At 38.7% G+C, this 21,096-nt stretch overlaps 1 protein-coding gene across 3 annotated transcripts in view; it reads right to left on the bottom strand.

Moving 5' to 3' along the window:
* Nucleotides 1-21,096, bottom strand: part of ASNS (asparagine synthetase (glutamine-hydrolyzing)) — a 120,824-nt gene that overhangs the window by 11,681 nt on the left and 88,047 nt on the right. Inside the window, exons 4-5 of one of the 3 annotated variants that reach the window (XM_014557504.2) lie at nucleotides 7,190-7,274; nucleotides 2,238-2,509 (exon numbers count right to left, since the gene is read on the bottom strand). In XM_014557504.2, the coding sequence (XP_014412990.2) occupies nucleotides 2,238-2,486 (249 nt within the window). In that variant the 5' untranslated portion in view covers nucleotides 2,487-2,509; nucleotides 7,190-7,274. Of the gene's footprint in view, nucleotides 1-2,237; nucleotides 2,510-6,066; nucleotides 6,183-7,189; nucleotides 7,275-21,096 lie in introns of those variants that run through there. The other 2 variants (XM_032483966.1, XM_032483967.1) reach the window with 2 other exon arrangements.

Here is a 21,096-nt window from a genome sequence, read left to right as displayed (position 1 = left end):
TCTAACTGCTCCCTCCTCTATTCCAACTAGCCTGAAGCCCCATTCTGACCTCTCCTGCTCATCATTTCACCTCCAAGCACCTAGAAGACTGATTTCTGCAGTATGGCAGGTCCTTAATAAATTTATGAAAGGAATCTGCTGAGTAACAACAACTTTTCAAATGAGAAGCCAATTACTGACAGTGTTCCTACAAGCAAACAACAAACAATGGCAAAAGCTACTGTTCAGAGATAAAAATGTCTAGAGGGTGACTAGAATATAAATCTCTACCCTTGAATGATAGGCCTCTATCAAGAAGGCTCAAAAAATACAGAGAAACATTACAACCAAATGTATGAACCCTGAATGAAATCTGGCTCAAAACCAAAAAGTTGGACCTAGAGATTTTCATACTAAGTGAAGTAAGTCAGAGAGAGAAAGACAAATATATGATATCACTTACATGTGGAATCTAAAAAAATGACACAAATGAACTTATTTACAAAACAGAAATAGACTCACAGACATAGAAAACAAACTTATGGTTACCAAAGGGGAAGTGGGGGAGGGATCAATTAGGGATTTGGGATTAATATATACATAGTACTATGTATAAAATAAACAAGGACCTACTGTATAGCACAGGCAACTATATTCAGTATCTTATAATAACCTATAATGGAAAAGAATCTGAAAAAAAGAACAGATGAATATATACACATACATATATACTGAATCATTTTTCTGTACACCTGAAACATTATAAATCAATTATATTTCAATTAAAAAATAAAAAACAGCTATAAATATATTCTTGGAACACTTGGGGAAATTTCATATGAACTGGATATTAGATAGGAGATAAATGCTTAGATATTTAGGAATAAAGTGTCAGTATCTGCTGTATACTCTAAAATGATAAACCAAATATTGAATGTGTGTGTATACGCAGACAGAGACATAAAGCAAAAAAGGCAAAACATTAACAATTATTCAATCCAGATGCTCATTGTTCTGTTCTTTTCTGTACATTTGAAATTTTCAAAATTAAAAGTTGAGAGGGAACTATATTCAATACCTTACAATAGCCTATAATGAAAAAGAATATGAAAATGAATATATATATGTAGAACTGAATCACTATGCTATGCTGTACACCAGAAATCAATACATTATAAACTGACTATACTTCAATAAATATATATATATTTATTTTTATATATATATAAAAGTTGGGGAGGACTGTGAGAAAAAATAACTTGCAAATTTTAGGTTAAAAAATAAATTCTTAGGAAACACTAGCCAAATAATTCTGAACTGGAAGGTTCTTAGCAAATTTGGCTTCCTCAGGTCAGAATTTCCCCTTACCACTCTCACTTCAAGTGTAAGCTTTTACCAGATTAGAAAGCTGTTCCAATTTTAGTGCTGCTAAAAGTCTTACTCTGTGCCTTCCATTGCATCTAGCTACAAGTCTGTCCTTTGACTCTGATTAGTCAATTATGCAACAGCAATATCCTAGGGGCAGCAATTATATAAAAATATGATCACCCACAAACTATTAAATCTATCCCTGCCTTAAAACCTTCAGACCTCACTGCTCTTAGAATCATAGTCCAACTCCTTACCAAGTCCTGCTTGATCTGGTTCAGCCCTTCCCCTCCAACCCCACCTTGCCCACCTGTTCCTTGTGCACTTATGACAATCCCAGGGCTCTACACATGCTATTCACCTTGCATGAAATGCTCTTCCCAGCGCTGCTAGCTGATCCTTGTCCATTAGGTCTCAGCTTAAGTGTCAATTCCTCCAGGGACCTTCTCCAACCACCTGTATTGAAACTGGATCTCCCATATCCATCAGCTCCATTTTCATTTTTTCAGAAAGCCTATTACACGTACAATTATTTTCTTGTCTGTTCCCCAATGGGATAAGCTCCACTAGAATGCAGACCTACCTCTCATACTAGTGTATCCCCAGTGCCTAACACAGGCTCTAATAAATATTCAAATTTATAATAGGAAAAAAAATTCCAAGAGTTAAGAACCTGAAATGTACCTCTCATTTTATCGTTTTCTTCTGACCCACTCATTTCACCTCTTTGTGCATCAGTGCCCTGTCTATCTGCATAACTGAAGCAAATGAGATAATGAACATGCAAAGTGTTTGAAAAGTAAAAAGCATTACACAAAATAAAAATACTATAACTAACTAGCTCTGAGGCATAATCACACCCAGATATCTTCTGGTTTCATTGTGTTTACCTTCTTGTGGTTGTAGATTTCACCATTATAACAGAGCCACAAATAAGGATATTTCTTCACTCGGATTGGCTGCATTCCAAACAGCTGGTCAACTACCGCCAACCGGTGAAATCCAAAGCAGCAGTTGGTGTATCCATTGACATTCTCAAAACGAAATGCATCTGGACCCCTATGTGCAATCTTCATAGCACTTAGACACTGAACAGAAAGGCAGTCATCGCTGCCAAAGAGGGCCCAAATGCCGCACATGGTGACGGAGCTACAGGCTCTCTCTATGGAGAGAAAAGCAGACCAGTTAAACAGTCAGTATACAATTCAAGTCTGTATTAAATCTCGATGCTTAATACTTGCATAAACCACTGCAAAGATTGAAATATAAATTACCTTATCTACAGCAACTTTCCATTAGGTTGGCAAGCACACAGGAGTAGAGAATGATTTAATTTACTTCCAAGTATTCAAAAAAGATGGATGACCTTTACATCAAGCCAGCTACAGCAGCTTAGCCCACAATCAAAGCTGCATTCCTCTCAACTTAGGATGTGGTCAGCAAGAGCTAGCAGTGTTCAGGCTGCATTCTGTTCTGCATCCTAGGTTAATTCCCAAGATACAGATACACATGCAGGCTGGCTCCAACCTAACCAGAGATCCAAGCCCCATTCTCTCTATCCCAGAATCTCAAAAGCCCTCAAAAACCCAAGAGATGCTCCAGATTCCTATGATCACCTCTTGGGACTCCTTGACAATTAAATGTCCTCTCTTTACCAGTACTAACGTATGTACAGTGGGTATAAAGGATGATCAATCATACATACTGCTAAGTGTAATATTAAGATACGCAGTTATTATAAGCATTTTCACAACTTCTAGCTTACCTCGAAATGACTTATTAAAACATGATAAAAGAAATTCTAAAGTGAAAAGAGAAAGCAATATCATCTGATATCCTGGCTTTATAAGCCAAAGCATTTTAAGTTGACAGAGATTCAAAATGTTCACCATCAAAATATTCTAAACAACAAAAATGTTCTCAGGGGAAGAGATAGCTCAGTGGTAAGAGTGCCTGCCTACCAGGCACAAGGTCTGGGGTTCAATCCCCAGTACCTCCACCTAAAAAATAAGTAGACAAATAAACCTAGTTACCTCTTCCCCTAAAAAAAAAAAGGCAAAAATGTTCTCAAACACTTTTGTCTCAAAGCTGCCATGGTCAGTAAAAAAGCAAAGTAGGTGGGATATACACAGTGACATCTTTGAAAAACAACTAGGATCATCCCTATAGGTCAAGAAGCAAATAGATACTTCCTACAAGTTAATTATATTGCAACTTCAAATTCAATTCTCAACTGTGAAATAAACAGCTATCTTATTTGAATGCTGCCAGAGCAAAACAGTTATTTTACCAAAATATCTGTAACTTGGAAACTATTTTGGTATTTTAAATGCAAATTTATAGCAAATTGCTCGATAATTAGGGCAAATGCCATCAATAAAAAAATATATATTCAAGTTACAATCACTTGAAGCAATCCTCTGAAGATATTTCATTTGTATCTAAATGAACCAAAGCTTTGTTTGGCCTTTTAATGAGACCAGATCAAATTAATGGAAAATGATGTTAACTCAGACAACTTGGAAATGAAGTATCACACAAATCCTATACAGCCCCTTCCATGCAATTCACAAAATAACCTATAATGAGATACAGGCATACCTCAGAGATATAAAGTTTGGTTCCAAACCACTGTAATAAAGCAAGTCACATGGAATTTTCTTGTTTCCCAGTACATATAAAAGTTATGTTAACACTATAACATTGTCTATTAAGTGTGTAATAGCATTATGCCTTAAAAAGCAACATACATACTTTAAAAAATAGTTTATTGCTAAAAAATGCTAACGAGCATTTTCAGCAAGTTGTAATCTTTTTGTAATGGTAACATCAAAGATCACTGATCACAGACATAACAAATATAATAACAATGAAAGTTTGAAGTTACCAAAATGTGACAGAGACACAAAATGAGCAAATGGGGTTGGAAAAAATGGAGCCAATGCAAGGTTGCCAAAAACATTCAATTTGTAAGGAAAAAAACCCAAAATAATAAAACAAACAAACAAAATCCCAGCAGAATCTGCAAAGCACAATAAAGCTAAGCACAAAGAAACTAGGAATGTCTATATTTACTTTGAGATTTAGTGGAAAATTCACTGAGATTCAAGTGAGATGACTATTGATAAGCCATCCATCTTTGACTCTATACCAATGAAAAATGGGCTGGGAAAGGGCTTTGAACATCACATAAGGTGATTAGCTGATCATTTACCTAAGTCATCCTAATGCTGCTGAGTGAATCCCACTAAGCCTACTGTAGAAACACACACCAAGCATTAAACTGGAGAGGAAAGAAGGGCAACAAACGGTTGTGAAACACTTACTTCACACTTACTTCTTCAGCAGGAAAAAGCAAATTAAAACTATCACCTATTATTTTTATTGGGTTCAATCTTACTTGCGAAGGTCCTACTTAGCAATACTTTTTCCTAATGCTGTGACCTCTCCCAGTAATTTTCCATATTCCCTTGTAAACTTCTAGATCACAGCTGTCCAGTAGAAACGTGCAATTTTAAATATACTAGGCGTTCCATTAAAAAAGTAAAGAGAAAAAGGTGAAATTTTAAATATACTTTATTATAAGACAATGTACTGAAAATCATTTCAACATGTAGTCAGTATAAAAAACATTGACAAGATATTTTATATTGCTTTTCTATATTAAACACTCACAGCACTTACAACACTTACAGCACATCTTAATTCGGACTAGCCAGCATTTCAAGTTCTTAACAGTTACGTGTCGCTAGGGCTACCAACTGGAGAGGGTTGCTTCAGGGAATTTAATTTCTTAAACTAATACCTAACGTAAAACTCAAGTGGTATGGTGAAGTTTACGATCTCAGCAACCAACTCCTGGTCGGGTTCAAGACCTAAGTTATTTCTAATAAATCTTAAAGTAATACGGCCAATCAATGAAAAAAGAGTTAACAGTGCTTTTAAATTATTTGTCAAGCACCAGGGGCAATGGACAGTGAAGAAACAAAGTAGGCCACAGGCCGAGAAGCAAACTGTTCCTTCATTCAAAATAGTAACATTAATCTGAAGCCAGCCCTATAAAATAGGTATCTACTGAGAAAAGGCATGGCAGTTTCTTTCGCCTTTTCCCATATTTCGCCGCCTGTTGGCAGGATTTGCTCGGCAAGACACTTGTTGAGTCTTGCAGTCCACAGAGACGGGGGAGGGGTAGCTAGGTGAAGGGGATGAGCCGGAAGTGAAGGATAAGTACTGATGCCCGAAACCGTGACCTACAGCCCCGGAGACCCTCCACGCTGGACCACGGTCCAGCGACCGCGTCGCTCCGCGACTCCCGACTGCACCCAGGCCACGTGCATCCTCCAGCTGGCCCGCTGCAAGACCCCCGAAGTGCGAAAATTTCCGCAGGCTTCGGCGCAATATAATTAAAAATAATAAAATTTACAGGAGCCAGCTTAAGCCTCCGCCGCCTTCTATCCGGAGAGGCCAGGCCTCTCTTCTGAAGGTCGCTCGATCCCTCCCTCCGAGACGACAGCGGAGGTCTTTCCTCCCTAGCTGGTTCCCAGGTGCGCAACAATTGGCCCCGCCCCCTTGCCCGGCAGGAGCCACAGCATCCGCGGGCGCCGGCATCTGCGTCTACCCACCAGTCGGGTTGGCTAAGTGCAGCGCATCCTCCGCCCCTCCCAGGGAAGCCCCGTGGCACGAAGAGAGGGCGCTGAGAACGGCGGCTGCCGGGCTCACCTGGGTGGGCAAGACGCTCCGGGACAGCTGCTTGCCGGCGGGGGCGAGCCTCCTCTCACCACCTACTTTATAGCCGCCTGGCTCCTGTAATGCGTGCGGGAAGTTTCATCATGTCTGCGAGGACCAACCAGCGCGCAGGGGCGTGGCCCGCAGGGCGTGAAGGCGCTAGCGGATGGGCAGGGCAGGACAGGATGCAGAGCGAGAGGGGCGGAGGAAATGCTCTGTTTCCAGCTTCTTAAAGTGTTAGTGCACCTGCTGAAGGATAGCCTCAGACGTCTGGCCAGGTGACCTACTGACAGCTGTGACGAACTTACCTGGGGTCTGACAATTCATTAATCTTCTGCCCTTGGTTCATTCTTAAGGAAATCATCATCAATTTTGATTGCCACATCCCCTCTACAGCACATCTCCTTCATATCTTTAATTGCAAAGTCTTTAGAAGTACCTACCCCTCCTTACTGCCAGAGAGCATTTGATACTTAGCTGTGGATTCACATATATTTGTTAAATAAACAGTGAGGCAGATGGGATTAGCTGGAAGGGTCTCCGCCTTCTATTAAATACAAGGTAGATTTCATTAGGTTCTTCCACCTCGGGCAGAGTTAAATTTCTCCTTCCTCTGGACATACATAACTCAGTGTATTTGTATCAAACTTGTGATGTGATTGTATTCACGCTCAGATTGTCACCTTGTTGGTTGTGTCAATGTCTTCACCTTTTGAGTCCCAGGGTCTGCTCAGTGGATACCTACCATTAGGTAGATTCTCAAACATGTATTCAGCTCAGTTCGATAACTCATTACATTTGGTGGCTGACAAATTTCAATTTCAGAAAAGGACTGAATTCCAGTCTGAATTTTACCACTAACTACTTAGATGACCATAGATGTGTCCTATAACCCCTTTAGATTTCTATCTTTAAAATAAAGAAGTTAGAGACTACCGGGAGTCCCTCCAGTCCTGAAATTCTAAGTACTAAAGTGATGGGAGTTCTGTAGAGCCATAGCATCAAAAGAGGGAAATTATTTTTCATCCCCACAATACCAGCTTTCTCACTGAAACTCAAAATAATCTTGCAATCTGGATATTTTTACATTAGACCCAGTTAGAAGTAAATTACTCACATTTGCACACCTAATACTTCAGATTCAGGATGTGAAACCAGGTTTGTCTGGATCCACAGGCTGTTTTCTTCTCATCGCACTCCACCTGTGGAATAGAAGGACAAGAAGGTCTGGATTTCTGGATTGTTCCGGAGACACTGACAGAAGAGCACTGACAGAAGGGGCTCATATAGCCTCTCTTATTTTTCCCAAACATGAATGATTCCTATTCAGGATTAAGTATATTTTCTTTTCCAGATTTCAGTCCCATTCCTATATTGGAGAATTACCCTAAAATTAGACTTTTTTTCCTATTTATTATCTACACTGAGAGTTTGAAAGAGGAGACTCTCCATTTTAAAGGCATTGTTGAACTGGTACCAGTACTGTCCTCAGAATTATTATGCAGAACAGGGAAAGATTCATCCTCAGAAAAAGATGTTTAAGACCTACTATTTCTTTATAAAATCTAAGCAGTGTTGCTACATGAAGCTAAAAGAGATCAGTGGCCCCTAAACACTTTAAGTACAAAGATTCCTTTTAAAATTGCAAAAAAAAAAAAAAAAGGTATTCTTGACCTGCCCCCACAAAAAGATAGTGTGCTTTAGTATCCTTTTGACTGAGAAAATATACCACCATGATAAAAATAAACAAGGCACCATGACTTCATAACACTCTAAAGTAAACTTGTATTTTATTAGTCACATAAGCACCAAAATAGAGAATTAGTAAAATTACATGTGCAAGACATACTCAGATCAGACTCCAGTCAATGATACAGGTTTGAAACCCTTATATACTACATTCCCAACTAGTTCAATAACTGCTTAAGAATATAAATTCCCTAAGCACTGACCATGCAGTGGACACTAAGTAGTTGATCCGCAAAAGCAAAAATGATAGAGACTAAGTTCTAAAGTTACTTATTGCGCTAAATTTCTCAGCATTAAACAGACTTTGCTATATCCTATTCTATATAACATCTCAAACCTGAGACCAACCTGGGAAAGTAAGACTTCTATCCACATTTTACAAATGTAAGACAAGACTCAGAGAAATTGAGGGATTTAGCCAAACATACACTGTGTGAATTAAACCATAAAGAATTGAATCATAATCTATATAAATCCCATTTCCATTTCCACCCTGTCCGGGTAGAGGAAGACAGGTATTTGATATGTTATCAGGTGTGGTTGATGGTGCTCGGTATCTTTCCCTGGGCCCTTTAGAGCCACTTGCCATCCTTCAGGTTAGTGCCCTGGTTTCCCTGCCCTCCTCTTCCTGTGGGAGTGTTCAAAGGGAGACACTTCGAGGAAATGCAGATGATTGGAGGGAGAAGGCTCAGGGCCTTTCTTTCCCTGGCTCCCCTATCACAAAGCTCATCTCCTGAAAGCCACAGCTCCTACCCAATGACCCTCTCTGTTCCTCCTTTTCTACTGGTTCCAGGAACTGCTTCCTCCTCTCCCCTTTCAGGCCAAGCCCTAGGATGCTGGACCATCCTGCTTTTCCTAAACCCTGCCAACATTTCTCTAGGTAGTCCCAATTGGCAGGTGCCACCTGCTTCCTATCAGACCCCTACCCTGTATGTACTGAGGGCACAGTAGATTTAACTAGAGCGAAAAACAATTATTATCCTCTATTCTTGGATGCAAATGAAAACTAATTTATGTTGGCCTATGTTCCCACATCTCACCCGACCCTGTACTAAAACCTAACTCTGGGGAAAGTGCAGCCTGGGAGTATTCAAAATTTTCTGCTTGACCTCAGTCACTGAGGAATTAGAATAAAATCCTCCTCTGTCAGGTGAAACTTTTAGGCTAGCTTCCCATCCCCAAAATGTAATCAGCAACACAAAATTGTCCTTGTTCGGCCCTGAGAGCACTAATTAAAGGAAAATATTTAAAGTTCTTTTAAATATCAAATAAATTGGTTTTCCTCAAATTTTTTTTTGTAAGTGGGTCTCTTTTTCTAGAATAAAAAAGCATAGTCGTTAGACAACTACGCGATAGTAGCTATCCTTGAGTATTCACTGACTAAAAAAAGTGCATAATAATAAAAAGCTTCATTAATGTTAATAATATCTTAAAATAAAGTTGCATTTTATTCAACCCATATACCTTTGTAAAATTAATATTTGTTGACAAGTAAAATATATTATTAAGTCTACAGAAAATGCCATAAAACCATTCAAATTTGTCAACCTTTGTCCGTAATTCCAAAGCTTCTGAAGATGCCGTGACCCACATCTTACATAGCACCAACTAGTTTACAAGCCATTTCACTCCCCAAAATAGAAAATGCTTCCAGAGCAGGGCACATGGTTATCATTTTCCTAAACACTTGGTGGGTTATGGGTCAGCAGTAGTGACATTGTTACTGTGGGCCCCACACTTGAGCTTTCCAATGTCTGTGAACTTGCCCACTCAGGCAGGAATTCAGATTCCACTTGCACAGGTGAGCTCTCAAGGTACAGGATGGAGTCAGAGTGGGACAAAACTGGAGCTGGAGCCTCCTTTGAACCTTTGCCCTGTCCTGGAAATGACAGCTGCAGGTTTTTGCAGCAGCTAATAATTCTGTTTCTCTGCTGTTTAATCTAATAGTTATGATATTTTCAATCAGGTGTTGAAATGCAGTTTGAAATAGACCTTCGGCTCTTTCCCTCTATATCCCATACTTCCCTTCCAAGATCACAGAAAATCCTCCTGACACCAACATTTAAGTCAGCAGATTAAGCAATAATATGGAAAATTCTAGAAGTGCCAAGTTCCTTAAAAATTAGTCTCTCCTGATGCTATTTGTCACTCTAGAATCTGTTACTTACCCTCAGTAAAACAAAAAAAAGGGAATATTAACATGGATTGTGTACATATGTGTTTTGAAAAACTACGAATTTCATAAAACTGGGAACCACCTACTCTTCCAATGATCCAATGAAACATTTATTTAGTCCAACATACAAGAAGACTAGTGGATAAAAGAGGTATAAGAAAACAGTGGTAAAGCTGAAAAATAAGAGTGTCTACTTTAAACAGTTAATAACTTACTGGAAAGGGCCATTAATCAGAATAACAACTGAGAGAGAGAACTGTGGTGGGCAGTGGAATCCTACAGATCAAACAGAATCCCCGCTGCATCACATCACTTTCAAGTTGCATGACCTTGGGCAAATCTCTGATCCTCAGTTGCCAGACGCAAAACAGAGAACTTCTGCAGATTTGTTGGGAGGTTTAGAAATAATGAGAGGATTAGAGAACTAGCAGAGTAGCTGGAACACAGCAAAAGGCCAAAATATGTCAGCTATTGTTATTACTGGACTTACCTTGATCCTTATATCAGTTACTGCAGAAAGGACCCCGTGCAGCCCTGCTCACTCCTCCAGACCTGGAAAGGTGAACTACTCACTACTCTGACGTTTCTACAACTGCACCTCACAAGACTGGGGGTGGAAGTAACATAAATCATAAGAAAATACTTACCAGTTTGAAAAAAATAACTTTGTTAGATTTTATTAGACTAGTGTAACTTTCTGCTTTACATAATGTTAGCAGATGTAACTCAAAAAGCTCTGCAGAAAGACGCTAGTTGCACAACACTGTGAATGTAGTAAATGCTACTGAATTGTGTACTTTAAAATGGTGAATTTTATGATACATGAATTTTAGTTCAAATTTTTTAAAAAAATAATGTTTTTAAATGCAGCAACTGCTGTTATTTTCAACCTGAGAATGTTGACCTGGGAGTCATTTTACAAACACAGATTCCTGAGATTCTGATTGTATAGGGCAAGGTGGGCATGATTGTCTACCTCTTTTAAAAACAACCTTAGTGATTCAAATGAGCCAAGGTTAAAAAACATTGATTCGTGACTTGAAATCTTGCAAATTATACAAAGGATACAAATAGAGTAGAAATTGTCCTTTTTACAAAAAGACAGTTGTTATCCTGGCTAAAGGGGTGGGATTCTGGGGCCATTCTTTTCTTTTTTATAATTTCTATTATTGGAATTACAATAAGGTTTGAGCAATGCATGTAACCATGCAAATCACACTTCTCTGTGGGCTTTCATTCATTTCGCTTCTGGAAGAAACATCTGTATGACATCTGGGAGTCAGCAAAGGGTAGGGGCAAATTCGGGAACCATGATGGGTACCATCCCCATGGTATCCCCTGGGCTCTCTTCATCCAGTTCCACTCAAAAAGCTCCAAGGCACAGTCCAGTGGGAGGTGGGCAGCAGGGATATGGCCTTTCTAGGTGACTGAAATTATCCAATTTACCAGAGTGCCTTGAGGTCTGGAAGAGAGAGGTATAGAGGTAGAGTGAGGATGCTCAGCTGCCCTCAGCTTTCCCTATGACCTCCCCTAAAGTCCATCTTCCCTGCTCCCACCTCCACACCTGCTTTTCTGGCATGTGAATGCAGACTGGACATGACCTCATTTCTGAAAGTGCTTGTTGCTGCCAGGAAAAGTCCACCTTAGAGAAGAGGCTGGGAGGAAGGGGAATGAATACCAAGTATGAGAAGATAATGGGAGGAAAGTATTAAAGCTGTACCTATGTGCCAGATAGTAAGAAAGAAATGACTCTGAATAAAAAATAAGCAACAAACAAACAAACAAACAAAAACATCAACTGGTTCTTTATTTTACAAGTAGGGGAATGAGTCTCAACCCTGTATTCAAAGGTTGCCCAGTTTACTGTTATATAAGAGATGGTGCTTCTGTATTTGTTTGCATTTCTTTTAGGGATATAATCACTACTTGTTATTACCATCCTCTTCTACATTTTATTTCTCCCTCATCCTTTAATTGTAAACTCTTTGACTTTTCAGATCGACTCAAATACTACCTGGCAGACTTGTTACTGCATGAATACCTGAATTACTAAATGGTGAACTGGAGCAGAATAAGTGAGAAGAGTAGAATGTTCCCCAGTCACTGTAACAGATGTGATGAAGCTTTCCTGTGGTCCTCAGGAAAACGAATCCTTCCTTCCTGTGGCTCCCACTTCTCTTATAGCTGATGTTCCAGCCTTATAATATTGGTAACTGAGCTAAGGTAAGAGTCTCCTACCCAGCTGTGAGCTCCTAATAGTCCCCTCAAAGCATGTTAGCAGTGCTAGGTTAGGAAACTAGAATATTGAGATCTAGTCCCAGATACACAAATAGTGTATCGTATGTCTCTTAATCTTCTTGGGTTTCTGCATCTGTAAAACAAGAGACTGAAATAAACTTTGATGTTTCTTCTAGTCTTACAGTTCTAACTGTTAAAACTAAATAGATGTGAGCTACTTAGAGCATTTCATGGTAAGAGTAAAGATTAACAAGTGTTTCTCATCCAAGAAACCCTTATATTTACATTGTAAATAAGATTTCCCACCATTTAAAGATAATTGAGACTCAGAGGCAGGACAGGACTTAAACACGATCACCCAGTTATCCAGGAGTGTATCCAGGATTTGAACTCAAGTTGATCTGAACCCAGAGTCCATTCTCTACCCATCGACATGGCCTCTTGTCTGAGAGACTGAGCTATATAAGAGGACTGTCCTTTTTATTTCAGGACACAACTGAGATCCAGGTTGTGCTACATTAAAATATAGCATATTACTAAGTATGATTTTTCTATCAGTCTTCATTTGCATTTTTTATTGGCAGCTAGCAAAGGACCAGAGTTCCTGTTTTGGAAAGACCCTGGTGTGAGGATCCCCATATTTCCCCATCCCTACTTCCCCACCCCACTTCCCCATCCCCATTCTGTCCCTCAAACTTTATCAAAGTTTAGTATGTAAAATTAATATGCCCTATCTTCAGAATTCATGGCCAGAGAACAGCTCTAGCTGAGAATATTAGTTTAAACAAGAGCTTTGACACAAAAGTAATTTATTTGGTATGTAGTTATGAATAAGAATATATTTTTCAGTGTCAAAAATCGAGCAATCCCACATGACAATAGTTGTATATTAGTTTCCCATCGATTGAGAAAAATGATACACCACTTAAAATTCAGCAAAGATATTAAAAGTTATTTTATTTCCTTCAGCATAAGAGCATCCACGTATATCTTGAAATATAAAACTTCACCTGTGTTCATGATGTCTCTGGTAAGCAAGGTGCATAAGGACAATTATAGAGTGATATAAGTAGAATGGAAGTGACAATGGAGGTGACAAGGGCCATGAGAGGTTTCTAAGTGGAGTGGAATAATCAAATTGACTTTTTTGGGAGCCAGCCTTGACAGCTGTGGGGAGAACCAACTGCAATGGAGAGCAGCAGCAGGAGGTCAGTTAGAAAGCAGAGAAGGATGTCCGCAGCTCTGGGATGCAGAGACCAATGGACATGGAGACCACAGATAATGCAGGTGAGGGAGAGGGGAAATCCAGAACGTTCTAAACTTGGGGAATGGATTGGAGGAGAAACCATGACAGGAAATAAAGAGTATCAGAGAAGGAGATATTAGAATAGGGACATTTGTAGGGTAGAGGAGGGGTTGGAATGAGTGACAGCACTGAGTTTAGTTTAATAGCTTTTAACATAAAAATGACTAATCTACATCCATTAGGCAGTTACATGGATGTACCAGTCTGAAACTAAGGAGATCTGAATTAGAGTTTTAGAAGATAGTAAAACAGAGTAGTTATAGCAAAAGACAGGCAATAAGTTCCATCAAAGTTCTCCCATTTACTAACTCCATGCAATTGGGTAAGATTTAGAGACTTACTCAACATAAACTTCCCCATTTGTAAATGAGGAGAGTAATACTCAGAGAAGTGTTTGATGTGGGTTGAATGAGATAAGGCAGTTACAGAACTTAGCAAAGTGCCTGGAACTTAATAGTAAATTCTCAGCATATGTCAGATGCCATTTTTATAACATAGGTTACTGAACAGGTAAGCAGCACCTTGGAGATGCTGACTCTGGACAAGCAGGCAGAGCAGGTGCACGCAAAACAGACTGAGAAGGTGTAGAGGAAGAAGAAAGGAGAGTCAGGAGAAGAGGAGTGGCCTGGAAGCCAATGGAAGAGTTGCAACAAGTAGGAGGATGGATGAGAATCATCATGTTAAGCAGAGCAGAAAATTAACCATTAGATCTCTTACTGAGATTGCCTCTCTTGAGCTGAACAAACAGTACTTTGAGGAAAGAAAGTGTAGAGGCAGTACCCTGAGATAGCATTCAGCTTTCCTAGAAGTTTGAAGGCTTAATTATTTAAAATAGATATATAATTATAAGAAAGAGAATATAATTCACCTTAACAATAGGAAGGGGCTAATTAGTGGTATTAACACAGCTGAAGTGGTTCTCTCCGGGAACTTTCCCCTCAGCATGTGATCATGCTATTATTTCTCTCATCTTAAGAACAACAAGAAATTCTTGACTCTATATCTCCTTCCTCTGTCTACTTCTCCATCTCGCTTTTTAATTGTCGCAGTAAAACTCTTCCAATGGTTGATCGAAGTTCCCCATTTCCAGTATTCCTCTATACTCTCCTACTCACTCCAGAAGGACTTCTCTCTCACATTCCACCAAAACTACTATTGTCAGAGTCATCAGTCACCCTTGCATTGTAAAATCCAATGGTCATTTCTCAGTCCTCACATTAGTCTACCTATTAGCCACATTTGATAGTTAATCCTTGTCTGCCCTTTAAATGCTTAACTTTCAGGATGTATATTATTTTGATTTTCCTCTCTTTTTCACTAGCCACTCTGCCTCCTTAGCTGGATCCTTATCACTATCTTAATCCCTTAATATATCCCTATGGCTCAGTCCTTAGACTCTCTGATTACTTTTTAAAATCTATACTGATTATTCACTCAGCAATCTAATCCAGTATGATGACCTTACAAAAGTTTACAGCAATCTAATCCAGTATGATGACCTTACAAAAGCTTACATGCTGATGATTCCCAAATGTATATTGTAAGCCTACATATTTCAGAAATTCCACAATACTACATCCATCTCCATTTCAGTGTTTTCATTTGAAATTCTTTTAAAAACTGTAAAGTTTTTAAATGCTTATCAACTAAATCAATGCTTATTAACCTGTTCAAGCATGTGGAGTACTTCCTAACTTAAAAATTAAACCATTTATGTGAGACTGGTTGTAACTTAGTATCCATTGATAGCAAAATTTATAATGAAACAACCTACTATGACTTTGGTCACACATTAAACTTATATTTCATTAACCATTACATTCACTTGAAAATCATGTTATAGATGTATCGATTACATTAATTTCAATCAAGTGAGACAGCAGCATCCACATTCACCAATTCCCTCTTATGTAATTCCCAAACAATCCAGGATCTATGCCCCACAAGCTGAAAAACACAACTAGATCACAAGTTAACTTATATGCATATCCAAATGTTTATGCCTTCAGCGCAGAGCCCACTATTTAAATTTTATATGGGTTGACACTTAGCCTAGATAACTGTTTCCTTGTTTCTCTTCACTTCAGTACATTACTTACAAGGAGTCTCTTTTCAAGCATTATAATTCAGAATGGGAAAAACAGAAATCCTCATGTTTAGCCCTCTAGCCCTCAGTTTTCTCTCATAATTTCCAAAAGGTAACATCTGCCTCTGCTCACATCCTAAGTACAGTTCAAAGGTTAAATAGCAGAAGATAAAATTTAAGAATACCCAATACACCATTAAACTGCCATGATGTTTTGCTTTGTGATATTTTGACCAGATATTAAAATTCATTGCCTTTGTGTAAAACAATAAAAGAGCTACTAACATGGTGCTTGAAAGATACTTCTTAGAAAAATTAAGAAGGTAGTAAAATGTAGAATGGAACTGTAATGTGGAGAGACTAAAATCAAGGAGACTACTTAGGAGGTGACAGGTGATGGAGGTAGCAGTAGGGATGTCCAGACATCTCTGGGGGTAAGTTCTATAGGACATGGAGCCAAAAGGATGAGGAAAATGAAGGAGCAGAAGGATTCTAGTTTGACTCCGAAATGCCTATCTTTGTATGAATGGTGATATATTAACAAATATATGATATATAAGAAAGGGAGATTTGAGAGAAGTCCATGTAGAGTGGTGAACTAGAAAGAGAAGAGGAAATTGTTGCCACAGTCATGGGATAGGCCAATAGCATCAATACTGGGAGTAGGGAAGACTAAAACTAAAATTGTATCATTGGACTGGAAAATGAGGGGACATGAACACTGGGGACTGAACAACAATTTTGACAGAACTGGGAATCCAGTAAGCCCTCTTGCCTGTATCCTTAGGGATGGCACCTGAGGCTGATCTCTAAACAGTCTTATGATCAGACATTGGTTTCTGATTGATGTCTTCTCTAAGGGCCACCGTATCCTATCCCTGAAATATGGTTGCTTTTGTCTTGAGTGGATCTTTCATACAAGGTGGTCATCACTGCGCCTAAAGGAACAGAGAGCTTGAACCTTATCAGGCTAATGGAAAAGCCTGAATACACTATTTTATGCCTAAGGATAGCTTTCATCAAAACCCAGCTCAAGATTTTTCAGCAACTATAATTTTCTATCAAGAACTGACAGTTCATTAGGGTGATCTTCGGCTTTTGACTGGTGTGTACTCCTTTCTTTCCTGTGGTGCAGTTTGATAAGCAATGAAGTCTTAATATAAATCCCGAGTGTGAGTTTCATTTTACAAAACTGTTTGTGTAATTTGGGGGGATGTGAAACAACAGAGACCTTCATAATGGCAGAGGTGAAGTACAGGGCAGGGATGTGTGAGTTCAGGGTAGGACTTCTTGGTGCCTTATGGCAGGTCTTCCCTAAGTCCCTTCTGCATGCCTCCTCGTCAATACTATGGATAAGCTCTATTCCTGAGGGTTTTCTGTCCAAAAAGACTTTGTTTCAGAGGGAGGATTATAAACTGAATCTGTCTAGTTACTCTTCCTGCTTCTTACATATTTCCTATATGACCCCTTAAAAATGGATGGCCTGTTTATTGATGCTTTACCCAGCTCAATTTTCTATCAATCTTCTTCAGCTCAAGGTTTAAGAATGGTGTCCCATCCCTGCCAGATGCATGTTAAATCATCATTATCTTTGGGCTATAGCAGCAATTCTCAAAATATAGTCTTCAAAGATATACTTTCAGTAGGTCCATGAGGTCAAAAGTATTTTCTTAACAATACTAAGACATCATCTGACGCTTTCACTCATTCTCTCATGAGTGTCCAGAGTGTGAAATTTTATTGGTATTATTTCAGATTCCACATAACAACCAACCTTTAAGAAACTACCACTTGTCAAGTTTGGTGTGGTATCAAAGAAGAATATCTACAATTATCTAAAAAGGCTGCTAAAATACTCCTCTCTTTTCCAACTACATCTGCATAGGGTCAGATTCTCTTCATTTATTTATTCCAAACAACATATTCCAGCAGACTGAAAAAAAGAAGGAGATAGGAGAATCCAGCTCTCTTCTAAGCCATACATAAAAGAGATTTATAAAATATGCAGAAAATGTCACTCATCACTAATTTTTTGGAGGAGAAAATATAATTATTTCTCATACAAACATTACATTAATATGTAAAAGTTTTATTGTTATTTTTAAGTGAACCAGTGAATAAAGGTTTAATTTTTTTCGCAGTTTTAATTTCTAATACTGTATATGTTGACACATATAACCTACATAAACAAAAGCTTGCTGGGCTCCTCAGTAATTTTCTAGGTGTAAAGGAGTCCTATGATTTAAAAAAGAAGTTAAAGAATCATTGGTCTATGGAATTTGCTCCTTTTAAATGGCGCTATAATGTCCAGAATAGAGAGAGTATAATAGGAAAATAGAGACAGAAGCAAGATTGGTGGTTTCCTAGGGCTGGTAGTGACAGGGGTCACAGGTTGGGGAGAAGTAGTGGTTAGGAGGTGGTGTTTCTGAGGTGATGAAAATACTCTAAAATTGACTGTGGTGATGGTTATACAACTCTACGAATATACTAAACACTACTGAATTGTAAACTTTGAATTGGTGAATTTTATGGTATATGGATTATATTTTAATAATGCTGTTTCCAAAAAAATGGTGTTATAATACTGAGTACTATGTGAAAATACAGCTTTTCTTTCATGGCTCCTGCAATCATGATATTCCCTGCTTCTTCCCTGCCCCCAAAATCTAAAAACATACAGCATCTTTAGCCTACAGGGTAGAGAGAACATACCTTGTGGCAGCTCCATCAGACTGCGTGATGACCTCAAGGAAGCCTCAAGCAAATCATGGAGACTCAGGACCAATCACATCAGGACTTGGGTGTGGACCAACAAACCAACAAGCCAGTACCGCAGTGGAAGGACCCTCCTCTGCATCTAACCACGCCCCCTCCCCCAGGTGTCTCTGGAAGTGATAGTCAATCACCATACCCCCTAGAAAGATCCATAAATATGTAGGTACACGTGTGTGGATTACAATCTGCAAAGGGAGAAAGTTGATCATGAAGAAAAGCAGCTTCCAAAGTCAGCAGAACGTCTTATCAAATATCCTAAGAGGTAAGAGCTCAAGGTTTCCTTAGTCTGCTGCTCTCCAGAACAAACACCGGGACTCCTTCAGAGAGTGTTTATGTTTTATTCTCCTGGACAAACCCTGTGATTGTTTTTAAACCTTACATATTGTATTGCATAAATAGCACAACTTCTTTCAATTGTAGGTAGTCCCCTTTAACTAGCCCTCTTCAAGTTTGTTCACTTGGGACCACAAGCTGTGCCCTCCACCAATCCTCCCTCTACCCATCCCCACCCCACTCCATATCACAAAAGCCAGTTGTAGTACAAGGACCAGGATTTCCACTACAGTTGTACGTGTTGTGATAGACCATAGGCTATTTATGCTATTTATGCAATACAATATTTAAGGTTTAAATATTCAACAAATATATTTGGAGCAAAATGTCTCTTTCATGTATTGTATTTGACACTGTCTAAGAAAAAGAAGAGAAATGAGTCAAACAATTACAGTTAAGGCATGGAGGCAGGGGTGGTGGCAAAAGACTGAATGTCTAATAACCAAAAAAAGGTATTATTCTTCCCAAAATAGATGTAAACAAATGCAGAAGCTCCCTGTTTTATATAGTAATATGCCAGCAATATGATGATGGGTAAGATAATTTGGAATCACTCTTCAGCAAGTTTCCTAAAGCCTTCTTTTTGATCCCAAGGTAAATCCCTCCTTCCTCTGTGCTCCCAAGCACTTCTCATTTCTTCATAGTTATCATTCCATCCTAAATAATATTTATTTAGTTGTGTTGATGTCTAATACCTGGGTCGCACTCCAGACAAAAATAATTTTAAAATTCTGAATTAAAAACTCTGGGTAAGTTCAGGCATGGATAAATTTGAAGACCTTCCCCAGGTTATTCTGGTGTACAGCCAGTGTTACAAATTTCTAGGAATCATTATAGATAAAGGAAATATGTTTATTCATCATTCTATTCAGCAGTGCCAGCCCCATGTCCAGAATTAAGAAGATTTTCACTTATTTGTTCCATTCAACCCATTCAACATCTCATTAGCATTTGGAGATCAACTTTCCATTACTGGGATGACAATGCAATCCATTCAACATCTTGTTAGCATTTGATTGGCGATCAACTTTCCATTACTATGGATGGACAATACTAGGCTAGGAGGAGACTCCTCAGTCTAGTCCCAATTATATAACAACTTTATGATGTGACCAGTAGATCTTGCATGGCCTCCTGGTATTTTCACATTTGTGAAATAATGAACTAGACTAAATAAGGGTTGTGTTTCCTCCAGCCCTAGAGTTTTAAGCACTGAATAGAAGTCAGCTATTTGGGCCCAGGGTGCCGGGGAAAGAGAAATCAATATTTATTAATCTTTTCAAGTTCAATGCTCTTGTTTAACTCCCAATAACCTTACAAAATAGGCTTTGTTCCTACATAGAAGAAAAGAAAACTGATGTGTAACATTTGGCGATTTTGTATACAAGTTTTAGCCCAAATAAGTCCAACTCCAGAGCCCAATCTCCTCTCACTATACAGGGCCTCTGTATGAGGAGAATGATCTATATATGCCAGCTGCCCTGGCGATACTGCCAGAAGCACAGGTGGCTGCACCAGGATGGAAAACAATGTCCATCCCTTGTTTTCAATATAAGACACAACTGAAGACCACACTGCACTGGATACAGTATCATAATGAAATACCACTTTTTTCCCCTTCATTTCATTCCCATTTCCACAGTGACGTCTACCATAAAGGATAGATGCATTTAAAAGTTCTTTCCAATGAGCTATTAAAGATAAAAATTAATTTCCTCCCTTCTTTTCAAAAATCCTAGAGCTAGTAACCGCATGCAAACCCATGCCCACACCCACTGTTACTCAGCACAGATATGACCTTGGCTACTAGGTCCACAACCTTGAAACTACAATGGCTAATCACATTCATTAAAATTATTAAATTCTAAAATCCCAAAGAAAGCTTTTATGAAAGGATGATCAATCATAAAGGAGAACCAATCAGTGGATCTCAGCCTTTTCTTACTTGTGAGACACTCTTTTTAACACCAAAAGAATTGAAGTGCCCCATATGAATGTAGTGGTACCTTTAAAATCTCATTGACTAAGAAATTCATAATGATAAAAGCCACTATAAATTTAGCAATACTTTGAAATTACTCTGTATTTTGCTCCTTATATAACATCTACATACATCTGAAAAAATAATCATTCACATACGTGAGAGACAAATCTGAACAGAAGATATAGGTGAGGCCAATTGTGAGTGATCTTGGATGAGTGCCACAGAGATTTGTACGCAACAAGGACTCAAGGAGCTAAGAAAGGTTTTTAAGTAAAGTGACAGAATCAGATTGATTAAAAAGGATCTGGTAACAGTTTGCAGGACTAATGGGTTATGGAAAGACTAGCCCAGGAAATCAATTAGGAAGCAGGAGATGA

This window comes from Camelus ferus, chromosome 7 (genome assembly GCF_009834535.1).
Source record: "Camelus ferus isolate YT-003-E chromosome 7, BCGSAC_Cfer_1.0, whole genome shotgun sequence".
Lineage (NCBI taxonomy): Eukaryota > Metazoa > Chordata > Mammalia > Artiodactyla > Camelidae > Camelus > Camelus ferus.
Note: the sequence above shows the minus strand (reverse complement) of the source record. Positions and strands in the feature narration are given on the sequence as shown.